General features: G+C 40.5%; 3 protein-coding genes across 4 annotated transcripts; 1 reads left to right on the top strand and 2 right to left on the bottom strand.

Annotated features, from left to right (window-relative positions):
- The first annotated feature begins 4258 nt into the window (after positions 1 to 4258).
- LOC121377926 lies at positions 4259 to 5476 on the top strand. Its single transcript, XM_041506020.1, has 2 exons — positions 4259 to 4411; positions 5282 to 5476. The coding sequence occupies exons 1-2, from the start codon at positions 4259 to 4261 to the stop codon at positions 5474 to 5476; spliced, it is 348 nt and encodes a 115-aa protein (XP_041361954.1).
- A 659-nt stretch (positions 5477 to 6135) lies between these two features.
- On the bottom strand, positions 6136 to 6546 carry LOC121377927. Its single transcript, XM_041506022.1, has one exon. It carries the CDS (start codon positions 6544 to 6546, stop codon positions 6136 to 6138), a length of 411 nt encoding a protein of 136 aa, XP_041361956.1.
- Positions 6547 to 8895: 2349 nt separating this feature from the next.
- Positions 8896 to 17284, bottom strand: LOC121376940 (RBPJ-interacting and tubulin-associated protein 1-like). Of its 2 annotated transcripts, none has more exons than XM_041504749.1 (2): positions 17080 to 17284; positions 8896 to 10865 (listed from the first exon to the last, which is right to left on the bottom strand). In XM_041504749.1, the coding sequence occupies exon 2, from the start codon at positions 10847 to 10849 to the stop codon at positions 10205 to 10207; it is 645 nt and encodes a 214-aa protein (XP_041360683.1). In that variant the 5' UTR covers positions 10850 to 10865; positions 17080 to 17284; the 3' UTR covers positions 8896 to 10204. The 2 variants fall into 2 exon arrangements, with proteins under 2 accessions (XP_041360683.1, XP_041360684.1); XM_041504750.1 differs by lacking the exon at positions 17080 to 17284 and adding an exon at positions 15728 to 15818.
- Between the last annotated feature and the right edge of the window lie 49 nt (positions 17285 to 17333).

Genomic DNA, 17333 nt, shown 5'->3' on the forward strand with positions numbered 1-17333 from the left:
TTTACTGTCAGTTCCCCATGCCTGGAAAAGCCGTAGTATATTATTATACTGTCCATGGGCGGGACGTAGCCCATTGGGCTATTTCTCGTTCCAGCCAGTGCACCACAAATGGTTTATCAAAGGCCGTGGTGTGAGCTGTCCTGTCTGTGGGATGGTGCATATAAAGATCCCTTGCTACTAATGGAAAAATGTAGCGGGTTTCCGCTCTAAGACTATATATCAAAGTTACCAATTATTTGCTCTAGTGGTATCGTTAAACAAAGACTTGAAACAAACTTTTATATACTGTCCTAGCTATGTGAAAGTGCATGGTACCAATATATCTTTTCAACTTGGCAAGATGATTGGAACGGTGCAGTTGCAAACAAGCTTCATTCTGTCAAGCCAGTTCCGGGAGAGTGGCATATAGGTGGTGTGGGAAGAATGAAATAGTCGGTGACGCGTTAATTTATTCCAAAAAAGGATTCTCCACATTGTCAGTGTACACTGACGGTTCACTACATTTTGGCGGAGTTTAATGAAGTTTAATACCTAATTAAAACATAAATGTCCGTCATTTTGGATTCACAGAAAATGCACCAACAGGGAGATGTTTAACGTGCCATCAAAGTTATCTCATAATTCTAAGTATTAAGTTATTTATGTCCAGCTTTGTACAAAGATGTAAAGACATTCATTTTCAACACTGACATGACACAATTAATACTTCTTATTTGTTAAAGGCATATTCTTCTAATAAATCTCTTTTATAAACAGAAAAGTATATATTATATTTGTCACAATATACGGATCTCTCGAGAAATTTTTTTTCTAAATTTAGGTGTTTGTCACATAAATTAAAAGTACAGAAAAGCAGATATAATCCAGTAATATAAAGAAATGAAACTATCTGTTTAAAGTGTAATCTTAATCAAGTGGAAGATGAATATCTTTTTCTTTTAGTATGTCCATATTATGCTTTGAGCTGAAAATATGTAATATAAAAATACTCTATAGTAAATCCTTCAAGAGGAAAATTTAATCTATTGATTTCTACCCAAAATATAAAGTGTATTAAAGGAATAGCCTTGTTTTTAAAAAAGAAATCTACCAGTTTAAATTGAATATACATTTGTACACGCGTAGCGCATGATTCATTTGTTTTAAAAGTAGTTATCTTGGTCATGTGGCCTCAATAACTGAATAAATATCTTGTCTTGTCTTGTCTTGTCTAATAATTCAAAACATCTAGATTTTGTCTTATATTCAATCAGCAATGGATTAACAATTGTTATATCACAAACATTTACACTTTTCATTATGACAACACCACTACTTTTTAAAAACTACTTAATGTTCTGACTTTACCACTGAATAAAATATAAATTAGCAATTAAAATGAGTTTTGTGTTTTGCTTACAGCTCTACCGGCCTCGGTGGCGTCGTGGTAGGCCATCGGTCTACAGGCTGGTAGGTACTAGGTTCGGATCCCAGTCGAGGCATGGGATTTTTAATCCAGATACCGAGTCCAAACCCTGAGTGAGTGCTCCGCAAGGCTCAATGGGTAGGTGTAAACCACTTGCACCGACCAGTGATCCATAACTGGTTCAACAAAGACCATGGTTTGTGCTATCCTGCCTGTGGGAAGCGCAAATAAAAGATCCCTTGCTGCTAATCGGAAGAGTAGCCCATGTATTGGTGACGGCGGGTTTCCTCTCAAAATCTGTGTGGTTCTTAACCATATGTCTGACGCCATATAGCCGTAAATAAAATGTGTTGAGTGCGTCGTTAAATAAAAAAACATTTCTTTCTTTCTTTTGCTTACAGCTATTTGAATGTATTCATACCAGTTACAACTATTGATGTTCTTGTAGTACTACAGATAAATGTTGTAACTATCGCCAACGAACATGTGGTTTTAAACCAAAGAAACACTGCAGTGGACTGGTTGCAGTGTGTGGCGCTACCAGTCTTCCTGTGCGTTCTCTACTTTTTACACTGTTTTTAACTTAATTTTTAGTACTGAAGTTGATAATCAATTAATTTATATATACCCCATTGTCCGACATCCAATAGCCGATATATTTTTGTGAGGCTGTGACCCCCACCATTAGAACTTGTCCCCCTCCCCCCCCCCACCCTCCAGAGAAAGAAAGAAAGAAATGTTTTATTTAACGACGCACTCAACACAATTTATTTACGGTTATATGGCGTCAGACATATGGTTACGGTCCACACAGATTTTGAGAGGAAACCCGCTGTCGCCACATAGGCTACTCGTTTACGACAGGCAGCAAGGGATCTTTTATTTGCGCTTCCCACAGCAAGGATAGCTCAAACCATGGCCTTTGTTGAACCAGTTATGGATCACTGGTCGGTGCAAGTGGTTTACACCTACCCATTGAGCCTTACGGAGCACTCACTCAGGGTTTGGAGTCGGTATCTGGATTAAAAATCCCATGCCTCGACTGGGATCCGAACCCAGTACCTACCAGCCTGTAGACCGATGGCTAACCACGGCGCCACCGAGGCCGGTTCCCTCCAGAGAACTGCATGCCTGTATATCTATTGCCGGGTGTGTTAATGCACTATTTACGTTAGTTTTATTTGATGTTAAAGTGACAGACCAAGTTTTTAAACACTAAGCCGTATTTTTCACTATTAGATCCGTTTATGATCACTGCAATCAGACATTACTTAGATTTTATTATTTATATTATTCATTTCCGTACATCCGAAGTGTTTCTGGTCATCTTGGTGTTTCTAATACAATGGAAATACTTTTTTCATATTTTTAAAAACACACATTCGTCTGAATTCGCTCCAGCCAGTGCACCACGACTGGTACATCAAAGGCCGTGGTATATGCTATCCTGTCTATGGGATGGTGCATATAAAGATCACTTGCTGCTAATCGAAAAAGAGTAGCCCATGAAGTAGCGACAGCAGGTTTCCTCCCTCAATATCTGTGTGGTTCTTAACCATATGTCCGACGCCATATAATCGTAAATAAAATGTGTTGAGTGCGTCGTTAAATAAAACATTTCCTTCCTTCCTTCTGTACGTCTGAGATATAATGGTTATGGAGACGAGCCCTAGTCTATTTTAAAGGGTATTTCCCCGTTTCAACGTCATAGAGTCTTGTTTCATTATATTGTAACTTTATATTTAACAAAATGTGTTACATCTTTGTAGATTAATCAAACTTAGTGTCCATTTTCATTGCTACTTAAACTTTGTGGACAGCGAGAATCGATTTATTCCAGCCAAACAAATCTGCAGGCTATTCATAGGTACTCTTTCTTTCTAGTACATTTACAACGATCACTCGCGCCTGATCAAAACAACTATCTTAGTCAGAATGAGTAGTATATTTTGCAGGGAAGGTACTTTCACGTTTCAGTCGAGACGTATCCCAGTGGTAAAGCACTAGCCTGATGCGTGGTGGATCTAGGATCGACCCCCGTCTGTGGGTCCATTGGGCTATTTCTAGTGCCAACCAGTGCACCACGACTGGCATATCAAAGGTCGTGGTTTGTGCTATACTGTCTTTGGGATGATGCATATAAAATATTCCTTGCTACTAATGGAAAAAACGAAGCGGGTTTCCTCTAAGACTATACGTCAAAATTACCAAATGTCCCACATCCAATAGCCGATGAATAATAAATAAATGTGCTCTATTGGTGTCGTTAAACAAAACACTTTTTGTGGACCGCGAGAATCGATTTGGTGCAGCGACATAAAACCCGTTATTCGTGGGTAGGCTACTCTTTCTTTCTAGTATATTTACAACCATTAGCAACATAGTTAAATTTTAGTTATGAATTGTTAATTCTTTACAGAACATTTGTTATAGGCCTATCAAGTGGTTCACCTAAAGAGCCCATACACGATCAGTTTTATTGACAATAATATTCAGACAATATTATTGAAGAATATTTATTGACCACCAACGGCACAATGATATTGCACAATATTTTATGTCATTTTCCCTCTGGCCATTGCTGTGAACGGATGGATCCTCTAGTGGCACTAGCTGTTGCATTTTCTTTTGATAAGAGGAAACGCAAAAAAAGAAAATCATGGAGCAAAAACTGGTTTCTGGAGAGGAAAAAGTTTGGCCACGTTAACCTACTGACAGAACTTCGGACAAATGAACCGGGGGATTATAGAAATTTCCTTCGTATGGATGAAACAGCATATGAGGAGCTGTTGACTTTAGTTACCCCTTTAATACAGAAGAGTGAAACAATAATGCGTGCACCGATATCACGACATGGAACGCCTATCAATCACGTTACGTTTTCTTGCAACGGGCAATACTTTCGAAGATCTGAAGTTCATAAGCGCTATCTCACCCCAGTCAATTGGTCGTATAGTGATAGAAACCTGCGAGGCAATCATAAGCTGTCTGAAGTCATATGTACAGGTAAGAACACTTTATTAGTTTAAAATGAACCCAACACTATATGTATATGTCAAATCAAAAGTTTATTTCTCTATTGTTTTTTTTTAAATATATGTTGTTTCAGTATCTTGTCGATAAAGACTATATAACAAGTATTCACAGCAAATATTTTAATAGAAAAATAATAATAATTATCCCAGAATAATCATCTGGCTCATCTGGATAACACAGTTTGCAAATATGCCGGGCCTCTACGTAGGGTTGGAAGGGTCAATATGTGGTATGCTACTTCCAAAACAACTTATTGCTGGTAATTACGCAACAATATGAAAAAAAATAACCACAATCCAGTCACCAGAATGTAACCCTTCCTGCCAGAGTATCATTTTATGGCTGGAAAGTAAAAAAATATTGTCCCAGCTGGCTCTGATTTCCATCTTCCCCACGATGACTGCTATCGTATGATGTGGCACTGTCCTGATATGACCCACGACTTATGAAACTGAATGGTGTGCTTGACCTGCTGGGTTGCGGGGTAGTTTCATTGATCTTCACAGAGAACCTGTGTAGAGTGCCCATACGCCCCTCAAACAGAATGTCATTGATGGCTTTTGTTGCAAATAATTGTTGTTGTTGATCCATCTGGGAAATCTCATGGGCCCAATGTTTTGCCAAATTAATATTGTTGTCATCTGGTTCTCGCAGCCTTTTACAGGCCAAGGATATCAATTCATCTCGATCATCATTATCCATTTTTTTTTTTTTACTATTCCTTCCCTTATCAGGTTTAGAAGATGTCGCAATTGGAGTCGAACTTCTAGGTAGTGGCTGGACAACGGCATCCCCTTCTACCTGCAATAAAAATTGAATTTTTTGTTGTTGTATTTGCAGCTACCAAGAACGCAAGAAGAATGGTCACTTGTGAGCCAAGATTTCAAAGCACAGTGGAACTTCCCACACTGCCTAGGTGCTATCGATGGTAAACATGTTGCAATAAAGAAGCCACCAGGGTCTGGATATTTCTATTACAACTATAAAAAGTTCTTTAGTATCGTTCTGATGGCAGTTGTGAACGCTAAGTATTAATTTTTAATGGTTGATGTTGGAGTCAATGGACGCGTATCTGACGGAGGAGTGATTAGCCATACAGCATTTGGTAAGAAGTTGCATGACAATGAACTTGCAATACCAGAACCAGATACACTACATGAGTGTGTTGACTGGGAAGACGTGAATCGGGAAGTGCATGAAGGCGATTGGCGCGCATCTCAAATTGAATTAGAAAGGTTGCTACCTACTCATCAGAGAAACTTTAGTGCTAGAGCCAAATTTACCAGAGAGATGTTTAAGAATTACTTCTGTAGCAAAGGCATGGTACCATGGCAACTAAACCATGTTTCATGAAAATTCCAAGCTCCAAGCCAGTGATGTTGAAATAATTTGTTAATACGAACCTGTGACATTGTGTATGCCTGCGATGTGGTAGTGGGATGATAATTGTCATATCAATGCCCCAGTAGTATATGGTCGTAACTGCTATGCAAACGCTTAGCAGTTATGGCCTTATGGTACTAGATCATTGATATGACACAGTATGACATTCATTAATGTAAATGCATATTTTATGTGTTTAACAGTTCCAAAGTTTTATCGTCTACCTGCTATGATTTTGCATAGTAGTTACGTCTTTATGGTATTAGACCATCGATTTATCAATAATCACCTGCAATGTGAAAAAATTGAAATCATTTGTAATTTACAATAAACGCATGTTTACTCACATTTTGATCACCGAGTGTGCTCCTCGACATGGCCGGCGTCTCTTGATCTTGGAGGAAGGACATCGCATCGTAATACCAGAGGGTCGACTCGTACAGTTCTTCTGTGCCTGCTCCAGATTTGTTGGAATCGTTCACCTTCTTGAGCTCCTTTCTGAAATTTGTTCGAAGAGCGTTGAACTTCTTTTTTACGTCTTCCTTCGTGGCGTTCTCGAAACGCTCTCTGTATTTAGCCAACAGCTTCTCATATGCCAAGTCTTTCTTTCCTCTATTTGAGTAGTCATCTGTCTTCACTTTCCACAGAGCTGGCAACTCTCTATAAACTGCAATACATTGAAGGAGAAATTTCCTCTCTTCTTCTTTATCCCGACTGGACATCTTTACCCTTCGGTGATCGGCAGCAGAATGAAATATTGTGCAATATTCTGACACAGTGCCACCAACTACTCAATAATATTGATCGACCGTCAATAAATATCTACCGAGGTTTGATTCCGTCATATTATTGCGCAAGTCGAAATATTGTGTCAATATCGCCCACTAACGATCAATAATATAACAATAATCATGACTGACAATATTATTGTCAATAAAATTGATCGTGTATGGGCCGCTTAAATATGCGTGTGGTCACCGCAAGCACCAGGCGTGGTGCAGGAATTTTAGCAGGTGTATGTGTACGTGTGTGTGTGTGTGTGGGGGGGGGGGGGGGGGGGTCCTTAACGGTGACGAGCGATGTTTACAGGGGAGGGGTCGAGTCACGGAAACACTGGAAATAGAAGAAAATTTGCTTGAGCTGGATGTGGGGTAGTAATTATGGCAAAAATATATTCGGTTCACGGGAGCGGGACATAGCCCAGTGGTTCAGCGCTCACTCGATGCGCGGTCTGTGTGGGATCGATCCCCGTCGGTGGGCCCATTGGGCTATTTTTCGTTCCAGCCAGTGCACCACGACTGGCATATTAAAGGCCGTGGTATGTACTACCCTGTCTGTGGATGGTGCATATAAAAGATCCCTTGCAGCTAATCGAAAGAGTAGCCCATGAAGTGGAGACAGCGAGTTTCCTCTCTCAATATCTGTGTGGTCCTTAACCATATGTCTGACGCCATATAACCGTAAATAAAATGTGTTGAGTGCGTCGTTAAATAAATCATTTATTTATTTATTCAGTTCACCGACAGGAATTTATCCTAGACCGACCGTGCATCAGGCTTTAATTACAACTGGGCTACAAAGAACAACAGCAACAAAAAAACAAAAATCGCCCCACCCCCCAAAACAAACCACCCAAACAAACAAAACACGTATGTTATAACAATTGTTGATAGTGAATCTTGAATTTACTTAATAAAACTGTAGTTGTATATATTGTGTATTAGTAAATTAATGTCATGTTAAATAATGCGACGAGTCAGGATTACAGCGTTAAGCTGTATCCTAACCGGATGCGAGTGATGCGATTATATTTATATCCTAACCAGACGCGACCATAACGACAGTCTTCTTTTTTTTAAAATTTTTATTATCAGTTGAAACCGCCAAGTAAAGCTGTATCCTAACCGGCCGCGAGCGATTATTTCAGAAAGCATTGGTCAATTGCACATTTATCCGTCGCGCCGCACGCGTCCAGTTAGGATACGGCAATTAAAATCAATGATTTCTAAAATAATCGCTTGCGTCCGATTAGGATACAACAGTTTTCGGTTAAAGTTTAACATTCTAGTCTCCAGAAAACCGTTATATTACATTTCCCCCGTTAGCAGCAAGGTATTTTTTCTGAGCACTTTCTCACAGACAGGCCAGCACATATGACGGCCTTTGATATACCAGTCGTGGTGCACTGGTTAGGCCCAGGTAATCGATGACACAGGCACCTCAGGTGAACGCTCTATCGACTGAGCTAAGTTTGTTTGTTTTACGACACCACTAGAGCACATTGATTAATCATCGGCTATTGGAAGGAAGGAAATGTTTTATTTAACGACACACTCAACGCATTTTATTTTCGGTTATATGGCGTCAGGCATATGGTTAAGAAGCACACAGATACTGAGAGAGGAAACCCACTGTCGCCACTTCATGGGCTACTCTTTTCGATTATGTCATGTCATGTCATAGGGTTTTACGTGCACATTCGTGGGCACAAGAGCCGGCCTTGGCCGGCTCCTCCGTCCATGACAGGACAGGTGGGGGGAGGGGAGAGGAGGGACCGCCTGCACTGGCAGGTGCTAGGGAGCACCAGCAGCCCGATCAAATCGGTAGCAGGCGGGTGCTTTTCGATTAGCAGCAAGGGATCTTTTATATGCACCATCCCAGACAGGATAGCACATACCACGGCCTTTGTTACACCAGTTGTGGAGCGCTGGCTTGAACGAGAAATAGTCCAATGGGTCGGCTATTGGATGTCAAACATTTGATAATTATGACTCGTTGGCATCAGAGGAAAGCCGCTACATTTTTCCTAATGCAGAAAGGGATCTTTTATATGCACTTTCCCACAGACTGACAGGAAAGCACATACCACGGCCTTTGTCCAGTTATGGTGCACTGGTTGGAACGGGAAAAACCCAATCAGCTGAATGGATCCACCGAGGTGGTTCGATCCTGCGACGCAAGCACCTCAAGCGAGCACTCAACCGACTGACCTAAATGCCGATCCTGCGGCGATGAATACAGAAAAAAATATCAACACTGGACGAATTATAAAAATAATTAAACATTTCTTCTTTAAAAGATTTAATTTCTCTTTTGTTTTTTTCCAAGATGTAACAAGTATTCTAAGAGTATTGCTAAAATAATACATGTCCTCTACAGGGCCCAACAAATTTTCGTATCTCCTACGTTCAAGGGCCATAACTCTGTAAAAAAAATGGGTACATTTTCACGAAAGCCAAACTTATTTGTAACAAAACATGATAAAGATAATATCTTTATATTATAATATACAAAATTTCATCTCAATATTTTCAGGCATTGCAAAACAAGTTCAAGGGCCACGACTCTGTAAAAATGGGTGTAAATTACCATGAAAGTCAAACTTGATCTGTAACAGAACATGATAAAGCTATACACAAAAATTCAGCTCAATATCTCAAGGCATTCCGAAAAAACATCCGAAAAACTATATGTGGGACTGACAGACGGACAGACGGACAGATAAGAAACCTACAGTCCCCTCCGGTTGGACCGGTAGGGGACTAATACGACTTATAAAACTCTTCTCACGAAGATCCACATAACAGATGTCTTTATACAGTCCGCATGAGGGAGAACAGCGAAAATGAAAACGTTAGCACACCAAATTGTATCTCTGCGAACGATGTAGTCCAGAGGACTTTAAACAATGTTACAGCATGTGAATCTCTTATTTCTAAGGCCACAAAACACATGACGAAATAGAATGCTGAATTAACTTGGCCTCTTTTTCACATATTACACAGCCCATGGTTATTCTGCAACTTAAGACTCCACAAGCACCGCAAACGAAAATATTCTGTACAAGTCACTGTTTTTTAAATGGAACCACAAAGTTTAGCCCCTTCTTTCAGTGTCTAAAGGCAACGACGAATTCTGACTTTTCAACTCATCCCCCCCTCCCCCCCCCCCCCCCCCCCCATTGCTGCTTCTAATAGCTTAATTAAGGCCACGTCAATCCATTTAAGACTTAGGGCCTGTGCTTATAAAACGTTTAAGAGTCCAGACTTAATCTCAAATGACGTCACACGCATGCAATTTGTATGGCGTTAACATGACGTTCAGGGGCCTAGTTTTGGATTTTCAGCTGGTACACAGACTTTTTCGCCGATGGAATAAAACATAGAGCATACACGCATGTACATCATATATTTTAATTTAAAAAAATATTTGTAATCTCAGGTGGTACGCAGCTGCGTACCTGCGTATATGGAAGCTAGACCCCTGACGTTACTGCCTCAGACTCTGTTAGTCTCGAGTCTAGACTCTAAACGTTGTATAAGCACCAGGCCTGTCCTCCCTGCTTCGAGGACTTAGATAAGGCAGCTAGTGTCGACCTAGTTAAGGCTTCCAAATAGGGCGTTCTCCGGTCGCAGACCCTGACCTCGACGCTCGACCAGAAGACGGCCTTGACCTCGTTTTGTATATCTTCCTATCCCTTTTGAGACTGCCTTCTGGCTGGATCGTCCCTCCCATATACAAGTCCACCGGAACAAAAATATGGGGCCTGGGTCTTTTCTCCTTGTCTCCCCAAGGGGCCTCAAAACTCGGTGGCTTCAATCTCGGTCCAAACAACGTTTCGTCCACAAACGTCGGATTATGTTTCGACCGCGCAAGCTTATTATTGGACAACGGTCCACTGCCCGTCGTCTTTCTACGCGCAAACGACGACGTCACACTTCCGTCTAGACTGACGTGCGGATCGGGCGACCACAAAAGGGGCCGTCCCTTCTTGTCGCTTTTCAGTTCATTGTTAGTCACGTCCCAGATGTCTCTCTTCTTGTAAGCCCAGGGCGGTTTGAAGCTGACTGTCTCTTCCAGCTTGCTGGGTGTGTGCGACTTGAAGAGAGTTTCGTCCACGTTCGAAGAGTTCGAGATGGAGTGATAGCCATGATGTTTTCCCAAAGCAGAACTCGCCCGGGATTCAGTAACGGACGGCGGTCTGGTCCCGATCAACTCTAAGCCGCAGGATTTCATGACAACCATCTGATCGGAGAAATATCTGTGAATGATAAAAGAAACATTATATATATATATATATATATATATATATATATATATATATATATATATATATATATATATATATATATGTATGTATGTATGTATGTATGTATGTATGTATGTGTTGCTTAACGACACCACTATAGAACATTGATTTATTAATTATCGGCTATTGGATGTCAAACATTTGGTAATTCTAAAATAGAATCATAGAGGAAACCCGCAACATTTTTGCATTTGCAGCAAGGGATCTTAAATTATATGCACTTTCCCACACAGGAAAGCACATACCACAACCTTTGACCAATTGTGGTGCACAGGTTGGAACGAGAAAAAAATCCAATCAGTTGAATGGATCCACCATGGTGGTTTGATCCTGCGACGCAAACACCCCAAGCGACCACTCAACCGACTGGGGTAAATCCTGCCCCTAAAGTTGAATGAGGTTGATTTATTTTTTATTATAAGCCTGAGGATATTCATGACAACTATCTGATCGGAGAATTATCTTTGAAAGATAAAATAAACAATCATTTTGTTATTTTTATAAACTGTTTATGCATTAATGTTAAAGGGACAGACCCTAGGTTTTAATCACTAATGCATAAATATTATGTTTCACTATTCGATCCGTTTATGATCACTGAAATCAAGCATTACTTATATTTTATTGTTTAGACGATCTATTTCCGTACAACCGAAGTGTTTCCGGTCATCCTAGGGGTTCCCAATCTAATTAAAATTAGCTCCATTATTACATGTGGATCTAACACCAGCCAGTTGGAGCTCATGTCCACCAATCAAAACCTTACTTGCAGAATCCTGCCAGTGATTTAAAACTAACAACACTGCGTAGTCCCCAATGTCCAGGTAATATTTCGTCTGTAAATAATAATTTAAATATTGACCAATCACACTTCGCCTTTTATAACGTTATTTGGGAGCATACAAATTCTAAAAATATTGGGCGAGTCTATTTTAGTGGCCGCAGTACAGCGAACCATACCAATACGTACGGGGTGGGTTATCAGTTTTCAATTTTACATTAAAAATTATTTATTTATTTATAGAAAAACCCCAACTAAATCAGTCTTCAGTTTTACATTAAAAAAAATTATTTTATCAAATAAAACATGTTTTAAGGCATTCGTAATTCACACGAAACATGTCGTATACCCTCAGGATAATTCGGAATGTTTTCAGATTATTTTTAAATCACTGGGAGTATTCTGCAAGTAAGGTTTTGATTGGTGAACATGAGCACCAGCCATATTTTTAAAAACGAACGTGCGTCTGAGAAATAACAGTTATGGAGTTGAGTTTTAGTCGGTCTAGGATCGATCCCCTTCGGTGGACCCTGGGCTGGCTGTCCAGAACAGTGTGTTAGTGGTTAATAACGTTGTTAGTGAGATAGATGTCGGTTGTACTGTAGTGACCTTACACCTAACCATTGAATCGTTAAACTCGCTCTGGGTGGAAGCTGGTACCAGGATACGAACCCAGTACCTACCACATTTTAGTTCGATGATTTACCCACCACACTGGGGCGGGATTTAGCTGAGTCTATTGAGAAAGAAGAGAAAGACGTGTTTTATTTAACGACGCATTCAACACATTTTATTTACGGTTATATGGCGTCAGACATATGGTTAAGGACCACACAGATATTGAAAGAGGAAACCCGCTGTCGCCACTTCATGGGCTATTCTTTTCAATTAGTAGCAAGGGATCTTTTATATGCACCATCCCACACACAGGGTAGTACATACCACGGCCTTTGATATACCAGTCGTGGTGCACTGGTTGGAACGAGAAATAGCCCAATGGGCCCATCAGTGAACCACAACTGGTCAAAGGCCGTGGTATGTGCTTTCCTGTCTGTGGGAAAGTGGATATAGAAGATCCCTTGCTGCATTCGGGAAAATGTAGCAGGTTTCCTCCGATGAATGACTACGTGTCAGAATTACCAAATGTTTGACTACCAATAACCGATGATTAATTAATCAATGTGTTCAAGTGGTAGTAGTATCGTTAAACAAACCAAACTTCTTTTTTTTCACTCAGTACACCAATGAGGCAGGTGCAAAGAAAATGCTAGAGATGTTGATTTTCTTTTACAAACCAAGGGAAATATTTTAGGGAGGGGACCAAGGGCAAAAGGGCACATGAAGGAACTCCCTGAAAAGGGCACTTCAGTGAAAATTGTAAATAAATTGTTAAAAAAGGGGGCACATTTATCTTTGGATCCGCCCCTGAAAACGTTCAATAATATATTAAGTTAGCAGGCTTGGGATATAGATCTACTAGCCTTTGTTTCTAACAGTATACGATCGTTCCTAAACAATCAGAATCGACATCCGACTAGCTGACACTGTATCGAACTTGTCGGATCCCGGGGTCATAAAAAAAAAAAAACCCAAGTTAATGAAAGAAATTCGAAATGTCATGCGTTTTCTGCCATTGTTAAGACGTTTCCGAATGACTGATCAGTTTTAATAATTAAAATGACAAAAGCAAAACATTTGTTTGTTTATAAAGTAAAGTTTGTATTATTTAACGACGCCACTAGAGCACATTGATTTTTTATCTTATCATCGGCTATTGGACGTCAAACATATGGTCATTCTGACAGGTTTTTTTTAGAGGAAACCCGCTGTCGCCACATAGGCTACTCTTTTACGACAGGCAGCAAGGGATATTTTATTTTCGCTTCCCATAGGCAGGATAGCACAAACCATGGCCTTTGTTGAACCAGTTATGGATCACTGGTCGGTGCAAGTGGATTACATTGAGCTTCAGGGTTTGGAATCGGTATCTGGATTAAAAAACCCATGCCTCGACTGGGATCCGAACCCAGTACCTACCAGCCTGTAGACCGATGGCCTAACCACGACGCCACCGAGGCCGGTTTTGTTTATAATACCAGTGTAAAGATTTAGTTTTCAAACGTTCAAAATTGACGTATAATTATAAATAAATGTTATCTGATAATATACCACAGGGGGCGGGACGTAGCCCAGTGGTAAAGCGCTCGCTGGATGCGTGGTCGGTCTGGGATCGATCCCCGTCGGTGAGCCCATTGTGCTATTTCTCGCTCCAGCCAGTGCGCCACGACTGGTATATCAAAGGACGTGGTGTGTGCTATCCTGTCTGTGGAATGGTGCATTTAAAAGATCCCTTGCTGCACTAGAAAAAAATTGTAGCGGGTTTCCTCTGATGACTACTTGTCAGAATTACCAAATGTTTGACATCCAACAGCCGATGATTAATTAATCAATGTGCTCCAGTTTAGCTTAGCTTAGCTTAGTAACTGGTTTAAACGTGTCCATATACCACTAGGGTTTCGAACACGCCATGCTCCAGTGGTGTCGTTAAACAAAACAAACAAACAAACAACAACAAAAAACCCTGATAATATACCACTACCTTTCTCCAGTAGGCTACTCTGAATTTATAACCCCAACCCTATTCAAGGAGCACCAACAGCCCGACCAGACTCGGTAACGGGCGAGGTTTTGGTTTTGGCGCTATTGAATTTGCAGATGTCACGTAGGATTAGGTCGAACAAGGAAAGGTTGCGTAATTTCGTGAAGACGCATTTGCCGCATAATTCGGTTCGCACTCCGGGTCAGTGAGACGTGCAAGCTAACTCACATCGTCAACGAATGGACCATGATCACAATTTGATGAGTGAGCTAGTGTGAGCTCAGAGAGAAAACCACTTTAAAAAAAAAAAAAAAAAAAAAATCGCAAGGAATGGCATTATTTCTCGAACATGACCTACGGGGCCAGTTTCACAAAACATTGTAAACATAATTTTACACGTAACTGACGTAACTCTATGACTATTAAAACCACAATTCGTATTACTAATAACAGTAGCCTACAACCAATATAGCTTGAAGTATACACATTTCATTTCGTCCTTTCAATGCTCAATCGTCCGTAATGATGTAATTTGCTGCATGAAATAGATCCCAAACACGTGTAAGTTACGTACGACAGGCATGACTGGTATTCGTAAAAGTAAACACTCGGGGCAGATTTACAAAGCATGTTTATGCCTTACACGCGTGTAACTACATCAGGGCCGTAGCTAGCTAGAAAAATCCGGGGGGGGGGGGAATTATATTTTAAAAAATTATCTTCTTAACCGTGATAAGATTAAGAGATGAATAACACATAGGTAATAATCTCCTCAGATAATATTGTGAACAAAAAGTATCTGTTAAATGCCTTAAAATATTACATTTTAGTAAACTGTTCAACAATTTGTGTATTTCTTGAATACAGTGATCTGACATGTTAACTCTTTTTTTTTAAATAAATATTAAATGATTATCAACTTGCTTATTAAACCATACATCTCGAAATCCTAAAGAAAATAATATTTTTTTTACAAACGGTATTGCAGCTATCAGCATTGCGTACTAATTTTATATGCGATCGGATAGTAAGGCCGTACTCTGATCAAAATCCGGGGGGGGGGGGGGGGGCACTACTTTTTATAAACAAATGAAACGCTATACAAATTAAGCCCTGAGATGTGTATGCTATTATCTGGAGTAAAAAAAAAAGAAACAAACAAAAGTGAAATTCTCGGGGGGGGGGGGGGGGGGGGGGGGGGGGGGGAGGGGTCAACTACCCCTCCGCCCCTCCCCCCCCCCCCGGAGGGTACGGCCCTGGATAGAGTGAAAAAAACGAAGCTACATTTAGTTGTGCTGAATGGACTTATCCAGACGTAACGAATCACAACTTGGAGGTACGCGATCGTTCGTATTCAAGTTCTGCAACGACATAGCGCTATCAAAAAGAGATCAACAAAATATAAACTTTGTTAAGTAAATCGATTTATAATACCTTGCAATGGGCTACTGATCTTGTGCTAAGTTTGGACAAGTCTAGACTTCCGATGGAGATTTCGCGCCGTCACATTTCAATTACACACCGGTCTATAACGGAAGTACGAGACGGGGGACGGGGGACGGGGGGTGGGTAGGGGCTAGATGTTTTGCGACGCCGGTTTCCCCACCAGTTTTTTTTCCCTTCTAATTCTGAAGACTAAAGCATTTCTAAATGGGCAAAACTTGTATATACATGCAGGGATTATTCAAACATTCAGTGGGCCCTTCCCAAAAGAAAGTGACACTGAAAACTTCCCAATTTCTATGGTAAAAATCCCCAATATATATATATGTCTCTTCTAATAAATTAATTTAGCAGTGATGTACCGCAACATTTGGTGACCTAAAAAAATATAATAATTAAATCGCGCTAATTTTCTCAATCTCATCAGACATGGAACACTGGCGAAAAAGCCTACCATGTCTCCGTGTCACACACACACACACACACACACACACACACACACACTCTCTCTCTCTCTCTCTCACACACACGTGTGTACACACACCCTCTCACTCCCTCTCATACACGCACACTCTCTATCTCTCTTGCTCGCTCTCTCTCGCTCTCTCTCTCTCTCTCTCTCTCTCCGTGTGTAATCATAAAATGATATGGACGTTTTAAGTATGTAACCTCCCTGGAATGACTGCAAATTAGACTTTCAGGGCCTCTAGATTTCAATATTTCCTGGAGGCATGTCCCCGGACACCCTAATGTCTAGCGCCTTCCATGCTAATTCGTTCCAAGAATTCATACCCTCCCCCTCCTCCCCACACACGACCCTGGAATAGCAAATCAGCATATAGTCCGTCCGTCACACGGGGAACGCCTTTTTTCATGTTGTGGAATTTACAAGTTATTTACTTCTGAGCCGATTATTTTCTAAATTGAACAAAAACATTGGGGGGTTTCCCCCCCCTTATTTCCAAAACACGTTTACTTTTCTTCTTACATCAAAATTGAAGGTAGGACTTTGCTTTGGCACTGTCACGTATAAAGAACATACTTATAATAAATAGAGTTCCGGTTAGGGTTAGTGACAGTGCCAAAGTAAAGTCCTTCCTTAATTCGTTCGCCCAATTCAAGCATTTTCAGATGCATAGAGATATGAAATACAGATAAATGTTCAGGTAGCCTCAGATGGGTGAGCGCTCGCCAAATTTGTGTAACTACTAATGCATCCGTCTTCTATCAAATCACATTCATTTAATGGTAGGTGCAAACACCAGTCTAGTGGAACACCGAGCGCTAGCCGCAAACAAATTAATCGTAAATTACGATAGTGGATACCGTACTACATAGCTTACCACACGACTCACGAGTAGTCCCACTACCCTAAAGAAAGTATCGTCTGTGACATCATCCAATAATCAATCCGTTTCCAGTAACAAAGACAAATTGAATTTCCGAATCTACATTAAACTGGTATATGTCAGAAGTAAAATGGTTATCAAATGATGGCCACTTTTGTACAGCTACCCTCTGTCGTTCTTTGGCACAAAAAAATGCAAACATACCAATGACCTTGACCGATGGAGATATGCATAAATTAATTATCGGC

The sequence above is a fragment of the Gigantopelta aegis genome, chromosome 7 (assembly GCF_016097555.1).
Source record: "Gigantopelta aegis isolate Gae_Host chromosome 7, Gae_host_genome, whole genome shotgun sequence".
NCBI lineage: Eukaryota > Metazoa > Mollusca > Gastropoda > Neomphalida > Peltospiridae > Gigantopelta > Gigantopelta aegis.